We start from the raw sequence: 24835 nt of genomic DNA, 5'->3' as shown, positions 1-24835 counted from the left end.
GCCATGCTCGCGACGGCGCTGCTCGCCTACGCCGGCGCCTTTGCCCCCGCCCGCCACAACCTCGACGCCCTCGACGACACCGTCTTCTTCTGGCCCGACTTCCACCCGGGCCGCCACGACTCGCTCGCCGCCACCCTGCGCGACTGGCGCCAGCAGGCCGGCCTGCTGCTCGACCCCTGGCGCCAGCCGTTCTGGACGCACTACGACCCCCACCTGTGGACCGTCCCGCTCGAGTTCCGCGCCTCGCTCGTCGTCTCGCTGAGCCTGGCCGCCCTCGCGTGCTGCCGCGTCGGCGCCCGCCTCGCGCTGCTCGCGCTGCTCGCGCTCTTCATGGTCCGCTGCGACCGCTGGGAGGTGGCGCTGTTTCTGGCCGGCGCGCTGCTGGCGGAGCTGGACCTGATGCGCAAGGACGCCGCGGCAGCGGCCTTGGCGGGCGGCGACGACGACAACGAGAACGTCCAGCTCGAGTCCGGGCTCTACCCCGCTGCGTCTAGCAGGCCGCGCCGGTACGTGCTCCGCGGTCTCGGCATCGCGCTGCTCGCGCTGGCCGGCATGTACCTCATGTCGTCGCCGCCGGCGCGCGCGGACAAGACGCCCGGGTTCGCGCTGGTCAACGCGTGGCTGGCGCCGAGCTGGACGGACGATCCGAAGCGGTACGTGCACGGGGCGGGGGCGCTGCTGTTCCTGGTGGCCGTGTCGAGCAGCGCGACGCTGCAGCGGCCGTTCCTGACGGCGACGGCGCAGTATCTCGGCACCGTCAGCTACTCGCTGTATATTGTGCACGGGCCGGTGCTGCACGCCGTCGGCTACGTCGTGACGCCGGCCGTCATGGCCGTGACGGGCATCGACACGCACCGCGACTGGGCGACGGGCCTGGTGCTGGCGACGATTTTCAACTTTGCCGTCGCGCTGAGCGTCGCCGATGTGTTTTACCGCTTTGTCGATGTCGGCAGCGTGCGCGTGGCGACGGCGTTTCAGAAAATGTGCACACAGAGTGGGTTTTAGTATAGATGCATAGACGATAGAGGTACATGGATTATGTACAAGTGGCGTTGGTAGTGTTGGATAATGTGTGTAATCACAGCGTTGACTTTTTTACTATTTGGTCGTCCAGTACCTAGCTACTTGTGACATGATTCTCGCCAGTTTGTACTCTTGACGTATTGCGACGTTGCAGCTCTCAGAAAGGTATTATTATTGCAGTACTATTGACATTCTAATCGTCCAGCGCAACGACAGCTTCAAATCCAAATGGTGTACACTAACGTAAACATGAAAGTAAAAGACAACTCTCCCTTTACAGAGCAAAAGCAAGAGCAACCACGGCGACAAGAGCACCGGCGGCGGTACCAGCAGCAGCGTTGGGAGACTTGGACGAGCTGTGGGTAGTCGTGGTGGTGACAGTCGGCGTCGTCTCGTCGGCCGTCTTGGTGGTGGCCGTGGTCAAGTTCGTCGCGTTGGTCCAGGCCGACGACGTGCCACTGACAGCCGACGCGGACGACGAGGACGAATGTGTGGTGGTGGCCGGAGAGTGGGAGTCCGTCACGCTGGCGCTGCTGCTGCTTCCCGAGGACGACGAGGAATCACCGGCCGTGACGGTGACGGTGGCTGGGGCAGTCGAGGTCAGCTTCTTGCAAATGTCCTTTGTCAGGTTCTCCGCCTTTGTGAGGTCGTCGGCGCTGCACTGCTTGACGAGGCAGTCACCGGCGAGGGCCTGAATCTGGGCCTGCTTCTCCTTGCGGCAGAGGCAGTCGACGTCGGCGATGGAGCAGCCCGTGTCGGGGACGGCCTTGTAGATGCAGCCGAGCTGTGCGCGGGTTAGCTGGTCGATCCGACGCTACTAGTCGTTATTGGGGCTACGTACGGCGCAGGCAGGGATCGAGGAAAAGTCCTGGGCGGCGACGAGCGCGATGAGAGAGAGGAGCAGGACAGTGGCCTTCATGGTGACTGCTTGTGGTGAATAGAACACAGGTAGATCGTGGACAGATACGAGACTGGCAATGGACAGAGGATGATGCGAGATAAGAGATGGGGGGGACAGGAGATGCAAAGCATAGTGTATCTTTGTTTATATGAACTGGCCAGGGCGTTGGGGAGGCGGGCGGACGAGCCTGGGTGGTATCGACCGGGTACATGCTGTCGGAGCAGCGTCGCGACGGAAGTGCGGGCGCAGGTAATATCATGGGCTTGATGGGAGACAAGTGTGCTGTGCGCAGCTACCAGGTGAGGCGTGTGGACATGTCCGCGATGCCACGCTTCAAGTGCATTGCGCGTTGAGCAAGGTGAGGCACATGGCGGGCAAGACGGTGTTGGTGGTCCTTGGGTGGCTGTTGGTGGTGAGCGAGTCTTGACGAGGTACCCTTTGTCCACCCTTTGTCCACAGCTTGTCCAAAGCTTTGACCAAGCACCTTTGTGTCTAAGAAAAAAAAGCAGTGTTGCTAACTAATCAAGTACTCTGTACTGCAAACGAGAATAGAATGTTTGCCGTGAGGATTAATTTTCATCTGTGCGTCGAGCTTTCGGTCACACGCAAATTCGTCCCTTTTCACTATTCCTGCAAGTTGCCAAGTTTATCTATTACGTCAACTGAGTTCGTCTCGTCATTACCAGTATGCTGGGTTCTGAACCTTGTCACATTGTCGTCCTCGTCTCCGTGTCCAAACGCGCAGCTTCTAGCCACGGAATAAACGGCGGCATCACCCACAGAGAACAATACATGAAGCGAACATACTATAAAAAGCTATACTAGTATTCCGGCCATCTAGCGCACTTGATCGTCCGACAGAGCTACCCCGCATCTCAACCCCGGCGCCACAGCCACCATCTGGTGCCGAGACTCGTCTGCTGTTTGACGGAGAGGTTTGGCTAAGAGAAACGCAATGTGGGAAATAAACGAGCAGGATAAAAGTACGCCGCTATACCGCCCGCAGCAGCTCTTCTTCAACTTGTGACCCCCAAAATAGGGCCGAGATGATGAAGCCACGCTTGACCGGCTTTAGCAGGTCTTCGCCATGGACTAGCGTTGGCTGCTCTTTTTTTCCTGCCATCATCCTCATCGGATGCGACCATGATCCTTTCCGCGTACTTCCCCCGCTCGTACTCTGCACACAATGCATCGTTTCTGCAGAGCAGGCCTCGCTAGGCAATCTCCAAGCTGATCTGCGTCCGGTTCGCTACCTGCAGCGTCGCATTCCATCCACCAGCTAGCTCATCCGCAGGTCCAAGACATCCAAGACAACGTCACCTTGGCTACGGAGTAACTAGCAACCTTTTCCTCGTGCGGAGTAATTAGAGCAAGACAAACGAAGGAGGGCCCAATTTGCGCCATTCATATATAAAGCCAGCCGCACCCGCACACCTGGGGTCTTGCCACCCCTCGCCATTCTAACTAGTCCATCATGAAGCCGGCTGCATATCTACTCACGGCCATGTTGAGCCCGGCTCTCGCCCTGCCGGCCCTCGAGAAAAGCGCGCCGGGGCCAGACCAAGCCCGCGCCAGCGCTGTCCGCGCCGCCTTTGAGACGGCTTGGTCCGGCTACTACAAGTACGCCTGGCCGCACGACGACCTGCACCCCATCAGCAACACCTACGAGGATGACCGGTACGATCCCCTCTCCTCCCTCCCCAGGTCTTTTGCCCCCAACTAACCACCCTAACCACCTTTAGAGCGCAATGGGGACTCACTCCCATTGACGCCCTCGACACTGCTATTGTCATGAACTACAAGGATATTGTCAACACCATTCTTGAGTTCATCCCCACCGTCGACTTCACCACCACGCGCAAGGAAGAAGAGACCATTTCTCTCTTTGAAACCACCATTCGCTACCTTGGTGGCCTTCTCAGCGGTACGCACTTCACTCCCCCGCTAGTTCCACGCCCACTGACCTCTCCTAGCCTACGACCTGCTCAAGGGCCCGTACAAGCGCCTGGCAAACGACCCCAAACAGGTCGACGCCCTGCTGACCCAGGCTGCGCGATTGGCCGACACGCTGAGCTTCGCATTTGACACGCCGTCCGGCGTCGCTGACGGCTACCTTGTGCTCAACCCCGCGCGCCGCATCAGCGGCCGCTCCAGCAGCAACCTGGCCGAAGTCGGCACCCTCATCCTCGAGTGGACGCGCCTCAGCGACCTCACGGGCAACCCCGTGTATGCCGAGCTGGCCGCGAAATGCGAGGCGCATCTCCTCACCCCCAAGGGTAGCCCCGAGGCCTGGCCCGGCCTCGTCGGCACTGACATTAGCACGGCAGACGGCACCTTTCTCAACAGCCGCGGCGGCTGGTCCGGCGGCGACGACAGTTTCTACGAGTACCTCATCAAAATGTACGTCTACGATCCCAAGAGCTACGGCCTCTATCGCGACCGCTGGATCGCTGCGGCCGACTCCACCATGGAGCACCTGGCGTCGCACCCGACGTCCCGCCAGGACCTCACGTTCCTGAACCAGTTTGACGGGCAAACCACCGAGTCCGTGACCGGACACTGCAAGTACACCTGTAGCCTGCGCCACAACGAGCCGTTGAATACTAACCCCCGTCGCAGTGACTAGCTTTGCTGGTGGAAACTTTATCCTCGCCGGCCTCGTCCTCGGCGAGGAAAAGTACACCAAGTTCGGCCTCGCGCTCGCCGAGTCGTACTTTCAGACCTACAACGCCACGGCCAGCGGCATCGGGCCCGAAGTCTTCCGCTGGGTCGACTCGGCCCACCCCGACACCGACCAGCAGCCGCCCGCCGACCAGGCCGCCTTTTACGCCACGGCCGGCTTCTGGGTCGACGGCGCCGACTACGTGCTGCGCCCCGAGACCGTCGAGTCTCTGTACTACGCGTACCGCGCGACCGGCGACAAAAAGTACCAGGACCTCGCCTGGCGGGGCTTCAACTCCATCGTCAGCAAGTGCCGCGCCGGCAGCGGCTACTCGGGCCTGCGCGACGTGACAAAGCCCGACGGCGGCGGCTTCGACGACTTTCAGCAGTCGTTTTTCCTCGCCGAGACGCTCAAGTACTTGTATCTCATTTTCGTCGATGACACGCCCGTCCAGGTCAAGGCCGGCGAGCCCAACCAGTTTGTCTTCAACACCGAGGCGCACCCGTTCAAGGTCCGCGACTAGTGGCATGTGTAGTTAATCCAGGTGAGATGATGCAATACAGAAACCTAGATGTAGGCTTAGTACACATTGTGACAAAAGCTGTCATATATGTATAATTAATCTATGTGAGGTACATTACAAGGTTGCCTGGCACCGCTGCACGTGGGCAAGTAAGCTCTATCGGTTCATGCGAGTATCCGTAATGTGAGAGAAAATGTAGTCAAGAAAATAAAGACGAGTAAAATCTGGCTCATGCATATAAACAGCACCCGCGCATCTTTTGTACGTTACAAGAAGAGAGCGGCGACTAGCATGCCTGCGACCAGAGCGACCGCCTTGGACACAGACTTGGCTGGGCTGGCCAAGGCAGCAATCGGGGGCTGTGTCTGAGCACCGGCGGGCTTGTGAGTGCTGGAGGGAGCAATGCCAGTCGAGGCGACATGCGCAGCCGAGGTGGCGACGCTGGGAACGCCAGTAGCCGCGACAGCCACGCCGGTAGACGGCAGCTGCTGAATGCTGCTCGCGGCCGTGGCGACCGACGCGGGAGTAGCAATTCTCGTGGCCGGCTCAACCAGGAGAGCGCCCGTGCCGGACGAGGACGGGCCGGGCTCGCTGATGCTGCTCTTGCTGCCGGAAAGGGTGCTGGTGAGGACCTCGGTGGTGACCTTGCCGACGGGGCAGTTGGTGACGGTCGGGGCGCAGCTGGTGATGGTGTAGACTTTGGTGATCTTGGTAGTGACTGTCTCGGGAGCGCTGCCGCTGCCGCTGCTGCTGCTGCTGCCAGAGGGGGTTGCCGTGCTTGTACCGGCGCTGGTGACGGGGCACACGGTGGTGTACAGCGGAATGGTCTCGGTCACGACCTGGCCCTTGGGGCAGTTGGTGACGGTGGGAGCGCAGCTGGTGACTGTGTAGGTTGTCGTCGCGAAGACGGTCGATGTCGTCCACTCCTCCTGCGACGACGAGGCGGTCGGGACAGAAGTGCTCGAGGAAGAAGAGGCCGTGACGGGGCCGGCGCTAGAGCTGCGGGTGGCTGTGCCGGCTGATGAGGTGCTCGAGCCTGATGAGGACGCGGCGCTAGTGCTGGTCGCGGGTTGGGCAGAGGAGGATGAGCTGCTGCCGGTCGGGAGCGAAGTCGGCGTGGCCGAGGAAGAGGAGCCGGGGTCGATGGAGGAGGAAGAGGACGTGGAGCCGGACGTGGTGGACGTGGAAGAGGAAGAGGAAACAGGGACAGAAGACGACGAGGTTGAGACAGCAGTTGATGAGCTAGTGGAGACTTGGGATGAGCTTGTTAGGCTGTCGCTCGAAGAGGTAGTGGCCGAAGTGGAGCTTGACGAGGCAGACGTCAGCGTCGAGGACGAAGTGGTGGCGCTGCTGGTGCTCGTAGGGATATCTGTGGTTGTCGAGGACGAGGAGGAGCTGCTTCCGTCTGTGCTAGAGGTATTGGAGCTTGAAGACGAGGACGAGGAGGACGTGCTGGTGATGCTGGTGCTAGTGGTGCTAGTGGTGCCAATAGTGGAACTGCTCGAAGAAGTGGTCGAAGAGGCGGTCGAAGTGGTGGGAGGGATAGTTGAAGAAGTGGTCGAAGAGGCGGTGGAAGAGGTGGTGGGAGGGATGGTTGAAGAAGTTGTGGAACTGGTGGCAGAAGTCGAAGAAGTCGTTGTCGACGTAGACGTGGTCGAAGAAGTTGAAGAAGTCGTCGTCGACGTAGTCGTAGTAGACGAGGTAGTAGACGACGTGGTAGACGAGGTAGTAGACGACGTGGTAGACGAGGTAGTAGACGAGGCAGTAGACGACGACGTGGTAGACGACGACGTAGGATCAGGCTCATTCCCCTCCTCAAAGTACCGAATATCCTGAACCCTCCAGTATACATCCTTGTACTGCTCCGGGTTGTTCCGCACATACTGGTAGCACTCCTGCTCGCCCGTCACCGGGCCGCACTCCTGATTCCACAGGTACGGGTTTCCCGCCGCGTCGCCGCAAAAGTCAATGTTGAGCACCAGCTTCTGCGGGCCAAACTGCCGCTTGATGTTGCACGGCCCGTCCTGCACCTCGATCACGGGCTTGCCCCATGCCGCCGTGTCGGGGCGCGTCGAGCCGATATTGCTCGGCGCGTCGGCGTGCGACCAGGCAAAGACGCGGATGTAGCTGTCCGTCCACTCCATGGCATCTGGTCACTGGTGAGCTTTGCGAGATTTTTGGCAAGAGGGGATAAAGAGGTCATAGGAAGGGGAAGAGAGCACGTACAGATGCCGCCGTCGGGCGACGCCCACGGGCCCTTGGTGTCGGCCACGTTGCAGCCCGTGTTGGTGTCGTCGTGCGAGCAGTCGGCGCGCAGGAGCGAGCCGGTGCTGCCGGCCGTGTTGATGACGCAGCGGCCGACGGCGTCGACGTCGCCCGTGTGGAACGTCGGGTGGTTCTGCGTAGCCAGGTTCCAGTTCTCGTACATGTCAATCTCGCCGCCGTTGGGCCAGGTGCCGACCTTGCTGTACGTCCAGCTGCCCGAATGTTAGTGTACCGTCATTCCTACAGAGATGGTCTCGAGCGCCTACAATGCCGGCCAGGCGCCGCACGCCCGCTTGGGAAGGTGGTTGAAGCGCGCGATGAAGAGGCCCTTGGTGTAGTCCTTTTTCGACTCGAGCCGCACACTGGGCCGGCCGTCGGGCGACCACCACGTGTTCTTGGCGTCAACGCCAATGTACACGTCGTCGCCCTGGTACTTGGCCAAGCCGCTGGCAAAGGCGACGTCGCGGCTCACGTAGTTGACGAAGCCCTTGCTGGGATCATGGTCGTTGGGGTTGCCGGTGCCAAACTTGCTCTGCATGCCCGTGTTAGCAATCGAAACACACACCCGCCAAAAGAAGAAAATAAAAGAAAAATAAAGCATGCCTCGAAGAAATCAAACTTGTTGAAAAAGTTGGACGCGTCGTACGACTCCTTGAGCGAAAAGACGGTGCCGGACGCGGTGCTGGCGCCGGCCAACAGCACGGCCAGAGAGGTGGCAAAGGGACCCATGCTGGGAAAGAACGTGGACTGTAGATTCAGTGAAAAAAAACGAATGTGGGTGACGTGCGATACGTCGATGGACGAGCGTAAAAACGGCTCTTGAAAAAGGAAAGACGAGCAACAGAGACTTGCGTTGGTTGATGAACAAGGCGTCGCCGAACGGGCTCGCGGCGCCTTCTTGCAGTATTATAAGTATCCGTTCGGGGTATAAGCGCTCTCCTTTCCCATCCCGTACGGGAACGAGTCAGAACGGCCATCTGCTCTAAGCCCGGGGCGCCGCATCACTGCCCTCTGCCATCTGATGTCTCCATTATGCGGCGGGAACGGGACTTGGTGACGTGCCACCCAATCGAGGCGTGCCCGCTAGCATCAGGCTGGAAGATGGCAGGACCTGATTTGCTGCCACGTCCCCTCCATAGACGAAGCCTTTGTTTGGCGTCGAATAGTGCGTCGAGGGCCCCATCCTGAGCGTGGCCAGACAAGTCCCCTTTTGACCAACGATGCCGCGAGGACCACTTGGCGATAGCAGTGTGGAGTTGGCGGCTGAGCGAATGGTCGTCCGTGAGGCTGTCAGCGGAACTTTGATTGCGCTAACTCATCATTCACGCTATTGTCAAGAGGCTATAGTACGCGGTACCCTGGTTCATAGTCATCCAATCCTTCGTGCCCCAGCGCAGCCTTGCGTGACATACCACCGAAGACGGACTCCTGGAGGCATGCAGTCACGTTGAAAGGTGTCTCTACACGGGTGTCAAGATAAGTGTGTTGGTCAAGCTTCCCAACCGCCATGTAGACTTGCCATGTCTCGCATTGCGACTCAGCAAAGAAACCCAAGTGTACAAGTGAGACAGAAGCCGTTTTTTCTTCCCGTCAACCAACTATAGCCCAACGGAGCGTGCGCAATCTCCCCTGCATTAGCCCCCGCAGACTATTTGCAAGCCACGTTTTTTTGCTTCTAGCCTCGACGCCTCTCGCAAAAGTAGACTCGGAAACTGATGAATTAGTAAAATATGAGGCCCTAATGAATCGGCTGGCCGCCTTTGCGTGGTTCGCAATGTCTAGACCAGTGGGATGGGCCGATTGAGCCTCGTTGTGGCTACGCCGGCTCTGATTCGAGAAAGCCTGGAACCTCGTTTCGATTCCGTCGTGAAAGCCAACATTTTCGGGGACTGATACCAACGTGAACTAGTTGGTTGGGTCCACATAGTTACTGTCCTAACTAGTTACTCTGTCTTGTGCATAAAGTTGATCCAGCTGGTATTGGGACCACCAGGGCACACATACGAGGAGAGAGATCTAACTAAATCATTCAGGTCCTAACTATCTATAGTAAATGTGGCAGAAATACTGTGGTTGACAGGGCATCGTACCTCCAGCTTCCAGGCCATCTATCATCAGCTGGACCCAGTTGGCGAGCTTGGCTGCCATAAATCTTTCATTAAGCAGCGAGTGGCGGCTAGATTACTCCAAACACAAACAGTAGGGCTTACATTGAGGTTATAAAACATTTGCTATAATTCAAAATCTACTTCTAAATACAATTCAGAAATAAATCTAAAGCCTTTCATGTATATAGGAACTTTAATATATATAGTTATACTACTTGTACTATAATACTATAAGCTCTACTAAAATACCCTATTGTACTGATAGTTACTCGCTGTTAACTAATAGTCTTAACTTATATCAGTGTCTGAAACGTCTGAACTATCAGATTCTGTCTTCTCTGCGCTCCTATCCCGCAAGCTATGAATACGAAACCACCTGACTAATGCAAGAACATGGCACATAGCCGCCTTTCGATGCCCAGGTACCTCAAGATTAAACCACTTGCTGCTCTCCATCATCACCGCACTATCCTTATTTTGGTCGAGGGCGATGGACAGTTGCATGCGGGGGTCGGGTGCATCGAGATACTCCAAGTAGTCACTGCCGAAGCGGAAGTGTATCAGCCTGAAAAAGGTATTTACGATGACGAGTAGAAACACACTCAAGTCGTTAGTACAGTACTTATTCGGGATTCGGGAGGCGTTAGAGCATACTCGTTATTCCGCTCCTCTTTGGGGGTGCTTTTCCACGCGATGATCGCCTCGCCCAGACATTGAGGTAAGAGATTGGTCGATACAGGTTGAAATTCACCGGTGGCCGGGTCGCGGGCAACATGACCTAAGCCTCTTTTCGCCTCAAGTATCGCCACGCGAGAGAACGTCATCTGCCACCCTTTGTCTTGGAGTTCCATGGCGCAGATGCCGCCGTCGTCTTGTGCTATAAGAAGCTTCGACCCAGCTCCGGTAATATGGGCACTCGCCGACAAACGCTCAATGCGCACGCGCACCTCCATATAACCAGACTGATTGAGACATCGGCACAAAACAAAGGAAAGAAATCGCGTAGCCAGGGCGACCGCCACATCCTCCGTATGCGCATAGTAGCTGTCATACTCGTAGCTTTCATCGGCATCGAGACCGTCATCATCCTGATTCTCGGTCCCAAAACTAGACGAGAGTGGATGACCAGGCGAGCTCGATGCTTGGGTAGGGGAGGAGGAACCAACTCTCATTTCGCCAGAGGGTACAAAGTATTCCAGCTGTCCAGAGACCACCGACGGCCTAGCATTGCGAAGGGGATTCATGCGTCTGCCACTCTGGGGCGCCTCGGGCTCCTGTTGGGCTGCCCTGCGGAGAGCTCCGGCGAGAGCAACCCAAAAGGGTCCGCCTGGGACGGTTTCCAGGTCGCTCTCGAGGCGTCTGGTTAGACGATCTGGGTTACGGCCGCAAAGAACATCGACTTCTTTGCGATCAACGGACTGAGAACGGGTTGGCGTGGGAATTACATACAGGGCAATTCTGACGATGTGTCCTCCAGAGCACAGGCAAGTGTTGCTTCATCGGCAAGGCGATGAGACGGAAAGGAACGAGATGGCCAGTTGTCCAACGGCTGGCCGACGCTGCGCGCCCTTGAAGTTCAAATATAGTGCTTGCATTGCCCGGCTTCATTGCTTCACTATCCAGCTCACCACGAGTTCGAATTGTGTAACCGGATGCCATGGTAATGAGTAGAGTTCATCATCCAACTTTAGTCGTTGTTGTTGTGGCAAGGTATGGCGGGCCGGGTACCTACGTATTTATTGCGCAGACCTGCTTGCTTCCTTACCTAATAGGAGGCACTTTAGGTAAGCGGCGGCTCGTGACTAGTCACAAAGGACGCGTGGCCGTTAACCATTTGATTAGACTGTCCATATCGATTTTTTAACCTTTTTCTATGTTTAATATTATCTACTTATTAACCTTAAATATCAATACTTTATTATGCTCTTTACTTTATTATGCATTGAATGGGGGGATGGGAAAGTTAGTCAGCAGGGCGCGGATTTACAATTTCGCGCAGGGCGCTTTGTTCACGCGTCTCCCTCACGCATCATCCTCCATCAAAACCAACAGCTCACCAGGTTTCTACATTATTACTAGTAGTAAATTTCCTACTCGCGAGCGTATCTATGCGCTCTTCTAACAAACGCCCTGCGCCGGAAGACGTTTCTGCGGGCTGCCCCAAGCAGCGGCGCCGGCTCTGCCAAACGCCCCCTGAACCCGAGTCCATCTACGCCATCCTGAGGCAGCACTCGCGTTTGCGTCTGTTTGTTCATCCATTGCAGTGGACGGGGGTGCATCTCGAACATCTGCGATGTTCTTTTGTCGAAACATGGGAGCGACCGCCCGCGTCGATTCTCCAGCCGCCATCGCATTCGCCGCCATCGACTGCCGCCGTCACGGCCGTCACCAAGGCCAGCTTCAGTCTCACGCACAAGGCCATCTCCTACAGCTACAGGGTTAAGGCTTGGCATGCGGTTCTCACCAGTCTTGGCTTATTTCAGTACGGTGACTCAAATTTTCTCCATGCTCAGCTAACACATTGCGCGCGCAGGATCTGCAGAGACCAGACCATCTCCTTTGATCTAGGGGGTCGGCACGCCTGCAGCCTCGTTACCGAGGGCATTTTTGCCGCCTCAGACGACGCCTCTGCTCCACCTGCACTCGCCGTGCTAAACCTGCATTCGGTCGCTCGTCGCCGGGATGATTCTGTCTACTTGAAGAGACGGCACTTCAGTAAACCGACCGTCCTCCTGCAGCGCCAACGCCAGGCTCTTCTGCGGCCAGACGATCCAATCCGCGACCCGATTCTGGTGGCTGTCTTGATCGCTCTGGCGCAGGGGCTGGCAAGCGCTCGCCAGAGAGACTGGGAACAAAGGTATCCAACAGTAACACAGAGACCACCCCAACAAGGGGATCTCGAGTCCTTGTCCGCAGTTGACGAATTGTGTGCACCCGTGCCTTCCCTCGAGACCTACACGTCATCAGACTTTGAAGTAATGACCCTCCCCTCTCTTCATCTTCCGGACCTAACATCTTCCAGGTATTTGTTATCGCCCTTTGGGAAGGCGGTCTTTACTTATACAGCTCCTCTGTCCCCGCCGCCTTTCTGAGGAGGCTGGACGCGCCATCCGAGAGGATATTCTCCGACCCGCTAGTTGTCCGTCACCACCGTCTAAAACTCAAGTCGCCAAAGAAGGTCGGCGAATTTCTTGCTTCTACTATTGTAGAGGTGATCAGGGGGCAGTTCAGACGGGTTCATAACACCAAAGCTAGTGGGGACAGCAATAGCAAGTCGTAAGGTGTCTTTATATTACTGTCTACTATACTATTATTAACAACGCGCCCGGCTCTGTTTCTGGGTATGGCACTGGCGAGGGACAGGTCGTTGCCGGTATACCGATAGGGGATGCCTAATGCGATTTGTTTGCCGCCACTCGGCTGCTGCACGGGCGACATGCACAAGCGCAAATTGTACGATCGGAACGAATAAAGTCTATATGACGTGCTCCAGCTCGTTATCCGGCGACTGCTACAACATCTACGGATACTGTAGAAATGGGACGCAATACTGCGGCTGGCGTAGAGGCCTTGATGGATGTGTTTAGGGACGCGGATACTACGTGGCACGGCTATTGGATTCCTTACAGCCTGATAATTACATATATTCAAGCAACGACCCGAATATAGTGAAACTAGCTCCTTTGAGTGTTAGACTCGCTCTATCTACACAAAATTCCACTGCTCGCACCACAGCGTCATGAGCTCCGGCGTGACCGGCCCCATCGCCGCCAACGCGCCGCTCGCCCGCCTCGCCTCCTCCGTCGCGAACCCCGCTCCTGCACCCGCTCCCGCCAGTGCTCCATACATGTCGAGCAGCTTCACCGCCGACAGGTTCGACGACGCCGGCGCTTGTTCCACCGCCTCGATCCAGTCCTCCAAACTGACCAGCCGCAGCGCCGCGCCGCGCTGCTCGTAAAAGCGCACCACGGCGGGCGCAATCGTCGACCACGGCGTCGTGGTGGGGTTCACCAGGTTGAAGAAGCGCGCGCCGCTGCTGAAATCCGTCTCCGCAGAGAGGCTGCGCGCCATGTCGAGAATGGTGCGCGCCACCGTGTCGACAGGCACCCAGTCGACGTCATTGCTACTGCCGAGGCTACTGGGCAGCAAGCCGAGCCGAAGCGAGGACTCGATCAGCGTCGGCAGCCACTCGTGCGTGTTCCATGCGCCCTTCTGCATCGTCGGCCCCGCGACCTGGCCCAGGCGCACGACGGCGGCCGGCACGCCGCCGACCCTGGCGGCCGCATCGATGACGATGCTGCCGACCTGCTTGGACTGGCCGTAGCCCATGCCCGCGAGGCTGAGGTCTGTGAGATTGGCCTCGGGCACAGGCGACGCAGCCGATGACCACCGGTCCACGGTGCCGACGGAGGAGACAAAGAGGAGCGCGGTTTGCACGGCAGCACTTTGCGCAAAGTCGATCAGGTGCCGGACGCCGCGGATGTGGCCTTCAAAGGACGCCACGGCAATGTTGAAGTTGACCGGCCACGCGTTATGCAGAATGACATCGACGGAGCTGCGCAGATCTGCGAAATCCGCCTTGGCGAGGGCAAAATCGGGGCGCGAGAGGTCAGCGTGGAAAAAGACGACCTTGTCAAACGAGGTGGACAGGCCGCGCTCCTTCTGCGCCTGCCGCTGCTTGACGCGCCCGCCGTCGTCCGATCGATTCAGGCAGACGATCCTCGCCACACCCGCGTCCTGAATCAGAAAGTGAAGAAGGTACGAACCGAGACTGCCAGTCGACCCCGTCAGAAGCACAGTCTTACCTGTGGTCTTGGCGCGCGGCCGGCTGTCGCTGTCGCTGCGCCTGGCCAGGCCGGCACTGTACTTGTCTACTAGACCTTGCAGAATCTCCGCCTGGCTCGGTGACCTAGTACTACTCGTTCCCTGGATGCGATCAAACAGAAACTCGCTGAGTCTGGTCACGGTGCTGTGCGCGTACACATCGCGCGGCGCCAGCACCGCCCGGTCCTGATCGACACCGGCCTCGCGTAGGCCCGCTGTGACGCGTTTAGCCAGATGAATGACCTGAAGCGAGTCGATGCCATGCAGAAAGAAGTCGTCCTCGTCCTCGAGGACACCGCCCGGCGACGCTGCGCTCAGCAGCGCCCGGATGTCCGCTGCCAGACTCTCACGGGTACCCGTATCGAGCGGCGCCGCCTCAACGACCTCGTGCGCCGCGAACAGTGCCTCAATCTCCTCCTTGTACATCTGGACCACCGCGCCGCGTCGAAGCGAGCCCTTAGCCGAGAACAGAAACAGCTTCTGCGGATCCGCCAAGGCGACCAGATGGCGCGCCACACGGCCATGTTCCACCGTCTTTGCGTTCGCCGCCTCAATCACCGGCCAGATGGCGTCCAGAAACGCCTGCCGCTGCGCCTCGTCCGCGGGCCAGCGCACCGGCTCCAGGATCATGCCCGCCTGCACGTGGCCATGGCCGACTACGAGCGCCTGCCGCACGTCGGGGTGCAGGGTCACGGCCGTCTCGAGGCTCACGGGGTTGAGCTTCTCCCCGTTGCGGAAGACGAGGATGTTGTCGACGCGGCCCTGGGAGCGCCAGTGGCCGGGCAGGGCCGGGTGCTTTTCAAAGAGATCGCCGGTTTTGTACGCGGTCGCGTCGGGAAAGGTGTAGAAGATGGGCTGAGACGGCGTGTGGCGAATAATGGTTTGCTCGTAGAGGTTGTCGCCCACGTGGGCGTACTCGCAGCCGAATTGCGCATTGTCGAAAATAAACCAGTCCCAGTTGTCGTAGTTGGTCTGCCAGTAGACGGGGTACATGCAGTATCTACACGGTTAGCCTGGATAGCAGGCGCTGAAGCGGCGACAACGTACTCAGTGCTTGAAATGCAGTTGTTGAGCTTGACGCCCTGGGACGTGATGCTGTTGCCGACCTGGGGCGAGATACCACCTAGACAAGTGTCAGTCATCACTCAGAATAACGAACCAGAAAGATGTACGTACCTCCGCCGATAGCAACGTATCGTAGCTGCTTGAGCTTGTCAATCCCTCCGTCGAGCTTGGCCATGTCCTCGACAGTAGACGGCGGAAGAATCAGGGCGTCGCATCTGGCTGCCTCGTAGCCCTCGAAAACGCTCTCCGCCGTCAACGGCTTGTCACCGATGGCGAGTGCCAGAGGTTTGCCCCAGAATGTGGCAATGTTGACGAAGCAGTACAAACCAAATGCGTGAAACAGAGGGACTTTTGATGGCCCGAGTCAGTGAACGGAAGCATGAGGATGGTGGGAGTAGTCGACATACGTGGGCAGTACGTCTTGTTCGAGTACGTCGCCATGGCCTCCATGATGAACGGGAAACCCTCGTACTCTAGAAAATCGTGATAACGATCCGCCGATGAGAAGAGACCCTGGTTGCAGTATATTGGCTTCGGAGTACCAGTGCTGCCACTCGTGTGCAGTATGATGACGGGGTCAAACCTAGCCGACTCGAAGGTTTCCTCGTATGGATGAACCGGCGCTGGCGCATCGTCCAGGACCTGCTCCAGGCCGAGCATCTCCAAGGCGCCGATACCAGACTCTTGCACCCACGGCTGGATTCTCTTGGTGTATTCCTTGCCGTAGAGCAGCTTCTGGCAATTTGTCACTCTCAGCAGCGAGACTTGGCTGTCCGTGTTGTTGCGGGTAGAGGGAAACATGATCTAGCCCGCCGTCCGTATTAGCCAAGTCGGCAGCAACCGCCCTCCATGAACTCGTCACGCACCTGGTAGCCTGCTTTCACACCGGCCGCAAAGAGGACCAGATATCGGGCATCGTTGGGCCCGACGTACGCCAGGCTCGGAAAGGACTTGGGGACTGGCTTGCCGAGCCGCTCAACCAGCCAGTTGGCTGTGCGGTTGACCGCGTTGGCGTGCTGCCGCCACGTTATCGCTCGCCAGCCGTCCCGCGCCACCGAGGAGCGTGGCGCGTAGATCCAGGTGCCGTCAGGCTCGGCCCGGGCCGTCTCGTCGACGACGTGTACATAGAGGCGGCGCCCGTAGGGTCCGCCGTAGGGAGTGCGGCTATTGTCAGCCATTTTGCAGAAAGTGTGAAGATGTACCAAGATTAGGCGAATTTGGTGTCTGTTTGATGCAGAAAAAAAAAGACATTTCTCGGGGGACAGCTGCTGCCTTTATACTGAGCCCCACTGTTCAACTGTTTCATTGCTACGTCGGCAGCCCATGGTTGATACGCTGGCCCAGAGACAAAAGGAAGCCATAGGACCGTATCGAGACGAGGCCGATGACGCCGCTGGGAACTAAGATTGCTAGTGCGTGGCGAGCAGGAGGTGCCGAAACGGCGAAAGCCCGTGATGGGGCCAGATCTTTGACTGCGAGAGCCGCGGTTGGATCGGAAGTGGCGGCACGCCCATCGGTCAAGCTGTCTCGGAGTCGCTGATAACATGGTACGCCAAAGTGCCGCAAATACTGGATCATCAATAGCTGGCAAGAAACAGACTGCAAGTTCAACTAGAATAACTCGTCCAGTATGTTATCCATATATTCTACCGGCAGAACCTCTCCCACCGGCCACGGGTCGATTCCGGCATCATAGCCCGGCGCGGCGGTTGAAAACAAAGTGTGGCTGCTCATCTCGGGCATCGCCAACCCGTCCGCAAGCCCTGCCATCTGCCCCTCCCCTGGCAAGCACGCGATGAGCTCCTCCCGCGGCCCTTGCGCAGAGCTATCCCCGAGTAGTCCCGCGGCCCGCTGCCAGCGCTGCAGAGATGAGGCCGAAACGCCGGACCGATCGGCGCCAGCCCCACTAGGGTCCCGCACGGCCTCCTCGTCGCACAGCCGCCGCGCCTCGTCCGGCTGACTGCACAATCTCGCATATTCCGACTCTCGGTAGTGGCGTGTCAGCTCGTAGATGAAGCCAAAAGGCAGCGGCATGACCGGCTGGTCTCGACGGCACTCGAGCTCTCCGAGTTTGGAGTCGCCCATGATCTTGTGGAGCGTGACCCAGCCCTGCTCGCTAACGGGCGTCCACGGCCGACGCAGCATTTCTTTGAACAGGATCGCTGATCCGTGCCAGCGCGAGTAGGCGACAAAGATCCACTTCCACTTGGCCCAGCGATGGTCGAGGTTGGCCGAGTGGTTCTGCTCCATGACGCGAATGGCCGAGGCGCGGTGCGCGGTGGAGCGCGCCTTCATCGACGCTGTCATGATGTGCGCGTCTTGAGGAGCGTAGAAGGAGCACTGGTCCGTCAGCTTCATCTTGGAGATGATGCACGACGCCATCTTCTTGGCCGCCCACGCCAGTTCATGGCTGGGATTCGGGTCTACGAATTTCTGTTCGAGCATGTTGTGCGTCTCCTGCCACATGTCCTCGCAGCGCTGATCCAGACTCTCGAGGGTCTGGCCGGGCTCTTCGGACGCCAGACGGCGGATCCGCACCGACGTTTGCAGCGTGTGCACGCGGATCAAGAAAAACGTCATGTCCGTCATGCCGGTGCGCTCCGTCGGCAGCACAGGCGCGCTCTCGGTCAGGTCCACGTCGTTGATGTTGAGCGGGAGCGGCGTGTTCCACATGTGCTCGGGGAATAGGGGATCGGTGCCGAGATCCTCGGCGGAGCGGTGGTCCAGCACCACGACGCACCAGAATACGCGGCGGCGCATCTCTTGCTGGAACGGCGTGAGGTCGTACATGCCCGCGCCGTCCTTGTGCAGGCGCAGGCACTGCGCCAGGTGCGCAATAACGCCGACTAGGCTCCCGGCGCTGCGTGCCTCGCCCGTCTTGCGCAGCACCAGCACAAAGAGCAAGACGGCTTGCAGGGCGGTGACGTCGACTGTGCTGGCAAACTTGGCGGCGACGAGCGCTTGCTCGACAAGGACTCGCATACGACTGAGCAGGGCGGGTTTGGAGACGGAAAATTCTCGAATGATCTAAGACGCCGAATTAGCTACGCGCATAGCGTATTGGATACATTGAATACTGACGGTTTCCTCGCCCATGGACGCCGTTGCGACATAGTACATGGAAAAGAGAAGGGCGTGCTCGGCAATGGAGAGCGTATGCCGGGACCAGAGCGCCCTCTCTACTAGGTTGGCCATTGTCGGGCAGTGTAGCAGTCCAACCATGGGTTCGACATTCTCCTCGAATACATGCCAGAGCAGGATAATATGCGTTTCTGGTGGATGGTGGAGCGGATGGCGCAGCCCTTGAAAGGACTTGAACAGCAGCATGGAGACATCTGGCTGATTCTGCAGCGGGAAACTAGGCCCTGCCAGCGTACTATACTGGAACTGCAGCTGTATGCCCCTCGCGCGCCGTGATGTGAGCTGTTGTTGCAGCTAAGGACATACATATGAGTGGCCTGTAGACAAGAGTAGCGGCAGAAGACCAACCTCAAAATTGATGCTCGCCCAGAATGACGATTTGATATGTGAAACAGCGCCTGCCGAGTGCACGGCTGCCGTTCGCTTGACCAGCTCGTATCGTGGAGGCGGCGAGCTGTCCTTATTGGCCTCCACCAACTGCGTTTGCAGCGTCGACACCTGCGCCTCCAGACTTCTCAGCCTGCGAGCCAACGCGTCCCCATGGGCCTCGGCCTCGTCCTGCTCCTCTGGTTGCCTGTTTCTTAGATGCGGCTTGCGCTCCCGCGGCTTTCTCTGCGCCGGAAACGTGCAGTGAAGATTGGCCTTGACGCAGTGGCAGCACGGCATGCGCTTGTCGCAGCGGATTTTCTTGATGCGACACGTCGAGCAGCTGAGCGGTTTGCGGGCATAGCTCCGAGGCGGTGCCTCCACGTCGGCCATTGGTTCCATGCTGGGTAGTCACTTTGAGAAACTCGCGGTATTCGCGACGAGTAAGTTGTCTCGGCTGTGGTCGGTTGAGAGGGTCAGGAATGCGATGGGTGGCAGGTTGCTCGTCGTGGAGCTGTGGCTTGCTGGCGGAAAATGGCCAAGGCGGTAGCCGATCCCGCGGACAGATGCGGGGATATCGTTCCGCGCCCGGATTTTGCGGCATCGCCCGGAGCTGGCCGGAATAAATGGCTCCTTCACTTCTGCACTTTTGCGTTTTTTTCAATCGACAGTTGGTGATGCATTCATTTTAGTATCGCAGATGTGCCAAGTCATGCACGGCACAGCTAGACCACAGCGGTTGTGCACGGAAGAGACCCTAGAAAGACTGGAAAACGAGAATCAAACTGTGACTCTCGCAACGAACTCGCCACCAGAATTAGGCGTCTACGTTATATGCACGATCCATCCTAGTACCCTCGAGAAGATTGATTCAAGTTGCAGCTGAGGCTGAGGGCAATGAGTCCCTAACAGCGTTTGCTGCCGAAACCCATAGCAGTCTGTTAAGTCCCCACAGCTCACGGAACAGAAAACGAACGGCCAGCGTGCAGCGTGCGCCGCCTTCACTTTCCATCATGCACACTTTGACTCACTCCGCACCTCAAGCTAGCCCACGACCTCGACTTTGGCAATGGCAACTTGCGGCCGAGTCCCGAGCCTTTGAATTCATTTCACGCTGTGGCGCGAACATCAAAGGCGATGCCGCGACGCGAAAGCGCGTCAGGCTTACCAGCAAAGAATCCACCACTGAGACCTGCACTGACAGCTTTGGCGTTGGAAAATGCCTGCAGGCGGTATCACGGAACGCAAAAGAATTGAATACCAGGCAAATATGCGTAACTGGAACCAAAAGATGACGTGCCTCCTCCGACTGTACTGTCTCGCGGGCGTCGACACCGTTTGATCGTAACAGCGCCGAGGTTTCCCAGTTCATGAACGCGCCAGAGCGCAAACGCGCTCAAGTCCCATGGCAGCACTTCAAGTCATCTTCTTTTCTTTTTCCTCTACTCTACCCTGACTAATCCCAGTGCACCGAGGAACATGCGTCGTCTTCAAATGAACGGTCGAGATTGGCTTTCGCCATGTCCTGCGAGGCGAGGCCGTGCTTGCATAGCTGCTGTTACCCCTACGTATCAACAGGTATGATACGAAATGCGACAAGATTCCAAAGGTTTACAGAGAGAGCACGCCTTACAATGTGCCTCGACACAGGAAGATTGTCCCACCGTTTCTCGCACACTACGGTGTGAGCTAGTCCTCGGCCCTTTGCCTCCGTCTCCCAACACGACAAGCCCTCCACACAATCATTGATGTCCCATCTTCGCGAGAGACAGAACCATTTCCACAACCCCAAACCCGGCACAGCCTACTCTTCGTACCTTTGCACCAAGCTACGGCGGCCACGGCACCCAAGGCGGGACGCTAGGCCAAGAGATGGTGGCGCAGATCCTCCACAACGCTCCAGCCCAGCTTATTCCAGGCTTGACCGGCGCATGAACTAATAAATTTTAGGAAGGCAACAGTTGGCCATGTGCGCTTCGGGATATGAGACACGCGACGTTATTCGCGAGAATTTGAGAGATTTTTCCCGCACTTTGGACTGTGGCCTCGGGGCTGGGCTATACCGATCGATATCCGCTCATATGTGGTTAGTTGTCCCCTGTGCAATGCCGTCACCAGTTGGACGACGCTCCAGCACCACGTTGTCCAGCTCGGTCTGTACCTGAGGTTAGGCTTTTTTTTTCTTCGGTGTGCTATTTAAGAGCAACATATGCACGAAAACACGTGCGGTCGCAGCATCTTTCACCTTCCAACTCAGCTTTAGTCGACTCCGCTCTGAAAATGGTCATGGCCACCGGCGATGTTACGCTGGGTAATGAGCCGTCTCTGATTGGCGCACCGGCATCTTGCCTGAAGAAATAGCTTATCGGGCGGATGGCACTAATGCAAGATATTGTCGTGAGAATGACGGCACGTTGCCCTTGCTGCTGGTTTTGTGGGCGCAGTATCCAACTTGACTAGCCAATGGCTCACCACATCATCCCCAGACTACCACTAGGAAACTGGATGCGAGATTTTTTCTCAATTATAAAGCATATATACCGAGCCAGCCGCTGCACTTGTCGGTTGTGTCTAGACTAAAGACATTCCAAGTCGGTTGTTAACACCTGCACATCATGTTGTTCGGAAAGATCTTGGCCTTTGCTGGTCTCAGTGCTGCTGCCACTGTCAAGACGAGCAATGTCAAGGGCAAGGCATTTGACCGTTTTGTGGTGATTTACTTTGAGAACGAAAACTATGAAAAGGCGTTTGGTGATGGTGAGTAACAGCTCGCGCTCCAAGATGCAATTGATGCTGACAATAGCAGCCAACTTCAAGTGGCTCTCCAAAAAGGGCATCACGCTGACCAACTATTTCGCCGCGACGCACCCGTCGCAGCCCAACTACATGGCCAGCATCGCCGGTGACTATTTCGGTCTCAATGACGATCGGTTGATTGACTCGCCATCGAATGTGGCGACGGTCATTGATCTCCTCGAATCCAAGGACATCTCGTGGGCGCATTACCAGGAAGACATGCCCTACACAGGCTTCGAGGGCGCCTCGTACAAGAACAGCCGCGGGGCCAACGACTACGTTCGCAAGCACAACCCGGCCATTATGCACAAGAGCGTGACCGACTCGGGCGACCGACTAGGCCGGGTCAAGAACATGTCGAATATTGACACGTCACGCTCCGAGTTCCACAAGGACCTCAAGAACAATGCGCTACCGCAGTGGATGTTCATCACGCCCAACATGACATCGGACGGGCACGACTCGAGCGTGACGACGGCCGGCCAGTGGGCGCGCTTCTTTCTCGAGCCGCTGCTGACAAACAGCAACTTTATGCAAAACACGCTGGTGCTGGTGACTTGGGACGAGTCGGAGACGTACTCGCGTAGAAACAACGTCTTTGGCATGCTGGTGGGCGACGCTGTGCCGGCGTCGCTGGTGGGCACGACGGACGCCAGCTTCTACAACCACTACTCTGAGATCGCGACCGTCTCTGCCAACTGGGACCTGCCCACACTCGGGCGCTGGGACGTGGGCGCCAACGTGTACAAGATGGTGGCGGACAAGACGGGCGACAAGGTACGGGCGTGGGACAGCGACAAGGAGTTTCAGAGCTACTACTGGAACAGCTACTATGGCGGCTACCTCAACTCCAAGTCGCAGAACAAGCCCATCCCTAAGCCGAACCTGAACCTGGACCGTAACACGTTCAACGGGCGTGGCATCCTGCAGTCGGTCAAGGATACATGGGCGAACAGCAACGCACCGACGTACTACACTGACTCACTCAAGGTCTCTGACTCGCAGCACCCTCCCCAGGGATACGAGCCGTAGCGCGGAGCGATCTACGCAGATGCAGAGTGGCAAGAGTGACGAGTTCCATTCGCCAGACGAAACTGGTTGGATGAAAATGTCCGATGCAGGGTTCTTTTTTATGGTGTAATTCGCCGAGGCTGCATATGCATGTCACTCATTCGTTAGTATAAAAGACATGTGTGCTCGTGTTATTGGGTGAGAGTCGGCCGAAAGGGAAACGGTGCGGAGACGTCTGGCTACGATCATCTGCGGGGGCCATCGGCGTACTTTTTTTCTCCGATGAACTGCAGCAAGGTTATGAGGGACCGTCCGCTTCTTGACCCTTCGCTCTTTCCTTCGAAGAAAACCCCCCTTCTTGTTCCCAGTTCATCTCGTTCTCTCAATTGAATTTTTTTTTCTTTTTTTCCGCTTTGTCTCATATCTCATTCTCATCTGTACCAGTCCGCTTACCTTGTACATGATGAGCGATCCGTCTCCAGGCCTTGTCCCGATTATTGATCTTGCCGCTTCGGCTCCGACGGAAGAGCAGGCAAACGACCTATGCAAGGCATTTCGCGAGGTAGGCTTTGCCTATATCAAAAACCACGGTATTCCAGAAGAGACAATCCAAGAAGCATTTTCCTGGGTATATATAGCTCCCTCTCCTGCTCAATAAGACACTTTTACCAACTCGTCGCAGAGCCGCCAATTCTTCGACCTGCCGCAGAGTGAAAAGGACAAGGCGCCGCATCCGCCGGAAGGATGGCACCACCGCGGCTACTCGAGCATCGGCCGCGAAAAGGTCTCCCAGCACGTCTTTGACGCCGCCTCCATCGCGCAGCACCGCAAGATCCCCGACCAAAAGGAGTCGTTTGACCTCGGCCGCGAGGATGACGCGGCGCCCCTGCCCAACATCTGGCCGCCGGCCGCGACGCTGCCCGGCTTCCGCGCCTTCTTCGTCGACTTTTACCGGCTCTGCGACGGCCTTGCGGCGCGGCTCCTCGTCGCCGTATCCCGGGGGCTGGGCCTACCGGACGACTACCTGCTGGCGCGCCACCGCGGCCACGACCACCAGCTGCGGCTGCTGCACTACCCGCCCGTGGCGGCGTCGCTGCTGGCGCGTGGCCTGGCCGAGTGCGTCGGCCCGCACAGCGACTTTGGCACCATGACGCTGCTGTTCCAGGACGCCGTCGGCGGGCTGGAGATGGAAGACGGCGTCGGTGGCTTCCGACCGGTGCCGTACGTGGCCGGCACGGTTGTGGTGAATATCGGCGACATGCTGATGCGCTGGACGAATGATGAGCTGCGGTCGACGATTCATCGGGTCAGGACGCCCGCTGATGATGAGGTCGAGGGGCGGACGGGGGAGCGCATGACCAAGAGGCGGTTCTCGATGCCGTTTTTCATTGGTGCGGATCTGGACACGGTGGTGGACTGCGTGCCGACGTGTCACGGGCCGGAGAGGCCCAAGAGGTATGAACCGGTGACGGCGGAGGAGTACTTTACCAAACGGATGAATGCGCTGTACTGATGGGGAGTTTTAATTGTAATCCATCCTTTTTGAGTTGTCACTTTTCAACGTTCAGTACAAATTATGCAATGAATAACTAAGTGAGACATGTCAATAGAACTAACAGTAAAAAGCAAACATCAAGTCCATGACGAATCTCCCCTTCCCATCACACCACCGCCCTAGCTCTGTCCGCTCTGTTCCTCGGCCACAGCATCCGCCATGTCGCCCAGCGTGTCAAACCTCCAATCATACACCTGCCGATCCCTATTTCCCATGACGGCGCCGGGCCTCGTGATCCAGCAGGTGCGGAGGCCCGCCTCGCTCGCCGGATGGTGGTCGTGGAACTGGCTCTGCGCCGTGTGCAGGATGCCCTCGGGAGGCACGCCCAGCACGCGGCGCACCTCCGCAACCGCGTGCGCAAAGTTGCGCGCCGCCGGCTTGAAGCTGCCGACGTCCTCGGCCGTCACCACCAGGTCAAACGGCACGCCCTGCAGCGGCCCGGCCTGCGTGTCGGCAAACGCCGCGCGGTCCGTGTTGGACAGCACCGCGAGCCGGAACCCCGCGGCGCGCAGCCGTCGCAGCGCCCCCACGCTGTCCGGGAACGCGGGCCAGCGGCCGATGGAGGCGCCAAAGGCGGCGCTGGCCGCTGCAGACG

The 24835-nt window shown here is 57.9% G+C and overlaps 8 protein-coding genes across 8 annotated transcripts; 3 read left to right on the top strand and 5 right to left on the bottom strand.

Moving 5' to 3' along the window:
- Nucleotides 1–1297: 1297 nt before the first annotated feature.
- Nucleotides 1298–1942, bottom strand: CCM_08734 (Extracellular membrane protein, 8-cysteine region, CFEM; the record flags this gene model as incomplete). The annotated part of the gene is made up of 2 exons (XM_006673870.1): nt 1298–1807; nt 1865–1942. The coding sequence occupies 2 exons, from the start codon at nt 1940–1942 to the stop codon at nt 1298–1300; spliced, it is 588 nt and encodes a 195-aa protein (XP_006673933.1).
- A 1456-nt stretch (nt 1943–3398) lies between these two features.
- CCM_08733 (mannosidase MsdS) lies at nt 3399–5109 on the top strand (the record flags this gene model as incomplete). Its single annotated transcript, XM_006673869.1, has 4 exons — nt 3399–3601; nt 3667–3848; nt 3898–4497; nt 4544–5109. The coding sequence occupies 4 exons, from the start codon at nt 3399–3401 to the stop codon at nt 5107–5109; spliced, it is 1551 nt and encodes a 516-aa protein (XP_006673932.1).
- A 266-nt stretch (nt 5110–5375) lies between these two features.
- CCM_08732 (endo-1,3(4)-beta-glucanase, putative) lies at nt 5376–8103 on the bottom strand (the record flags this gene model as incomplete). Its single annotated transcript, XM_006673868.1, has 4 exons — nt 5376–7258; nt 7336–7586; nt 7641–7904; nt 7940–8103. 4 exons carry the CDS (start codon nt 8101–8103, stop codon nt 5376–5378), a joined length of 2562 nt encoding a protein of 853 aa, XP_006673931.1.
- A 1667-nt stretch (nt 8104–9770) lies between these two features.
- On the bottom strand, nt 9771–11141 carry CCM_08731 (uncharacterized protein; the record flags this gene model as incomplete). The annotated part of the gene is made up of 5 exons (XM_006673867.1): nt 9771–10083; nt 10137–10359; nt 10411–10570; nt 10649–10900; nt 10932–11141. The coding sequence occupies 5 exons, from the start codon at nt 11139–11141 to the stop codon at nt 9771–9773; spliced, it is 1158 nt and encodes a 385-aa protein (XP_006673930.1).
- A 2046-nt stretch (nt 11142–13187) lies between these two features.
- CCM_08730 (NRPS-like enzyme, putative) lies at nt 13188–16549 on the bottom strand (the record flags this gene model as incomplete). The annotated part of the gene is made up of 5 exons (XM_006673866.1): nt 13188–15306; nt 15354–15429; nt 15483–15719; nt 15779–16175; nt 16238–16549. 5 exons carry the CDS (start codon nt 16547–16549, stop codon nt 13188–13190), a joined length of 3141 nt encoding a protein of 1046 aa, XP_006673929.1.
- Nucleotides 16550–16679: 130 nt separating this feature from the next.
- On the bottom strand, nt 16680–19280 carry CCM_08729 (C6 transcription factor, putative; the record flags this gene model as incomplete). The annotated part of the gene is made up of 4 exons (XM_006673865.1): nt 16680–16982; nt 17040–18398; nt 18453–18752; nt 18819–19280. 4 exons carry the CDS (start codon nt 19278–19280, stop codon nt 16680–16682), a joined length of 2424 nt encoding a protein of 807 aa, XP_006673928.1.
- Nucleotides 19281–21493: 2213 nt separating this feature from the next.
- Nucleotides 21494–22706, top strand: CCM_08728 (Phosphoesterase family; the record flags this gene model as incomplete). The annotated part of the gene is made up of 2 exons (XM_006673864.1): nt 21494–21635; nt 21682–22706. The coding sequence occupies 2 exons, from the start codon at nt 21494–21496 to the stop codon at nt 22704–22706; spliced, it is 1167 nt and encodes a 388-aa protein (XP_006673927.1).
- A 442-nt stretch (nt 22707–23148) lies between these two features.
- CCM_08727 (gibberellin 20-oxidase, putative) lies at nt 23149–24198 on the top strand (the record flags this gene model as incomplete). The annotated part of the gene is made up of 2 exons (XM_006673863.1): nt 23149–23313; nt 23368–24198. The coding sequence occupies 2 exons, from the start codon at nt 23149–23151 to the stop codon at nt 24196–24198; spliced, it is 996 nt and encodes a 331-aa protein (XP_006673926.1).
- Nucleotides 24199–24835: the final 637 nt, after the last annotated feature.

This window comes from Cordyceps militaris (assembly GCF_000225605.1).
Source record: "Cordyceps militaris CM01 unplaced genomic scaffold CCM_S00007, whole genome shotgun sequence".
Lineage (NCBI taxonomy): Eukaryota > Fungi > Ascomycota > Sordariomycetes > Hypocreales > Cordycipitaceae > Cordyceps > Cordyceps militaris.
Note: the sequence above shows the minus strand (reverse complement) of the source record. Positions and strands in the feature narration are given on the sequence as shown.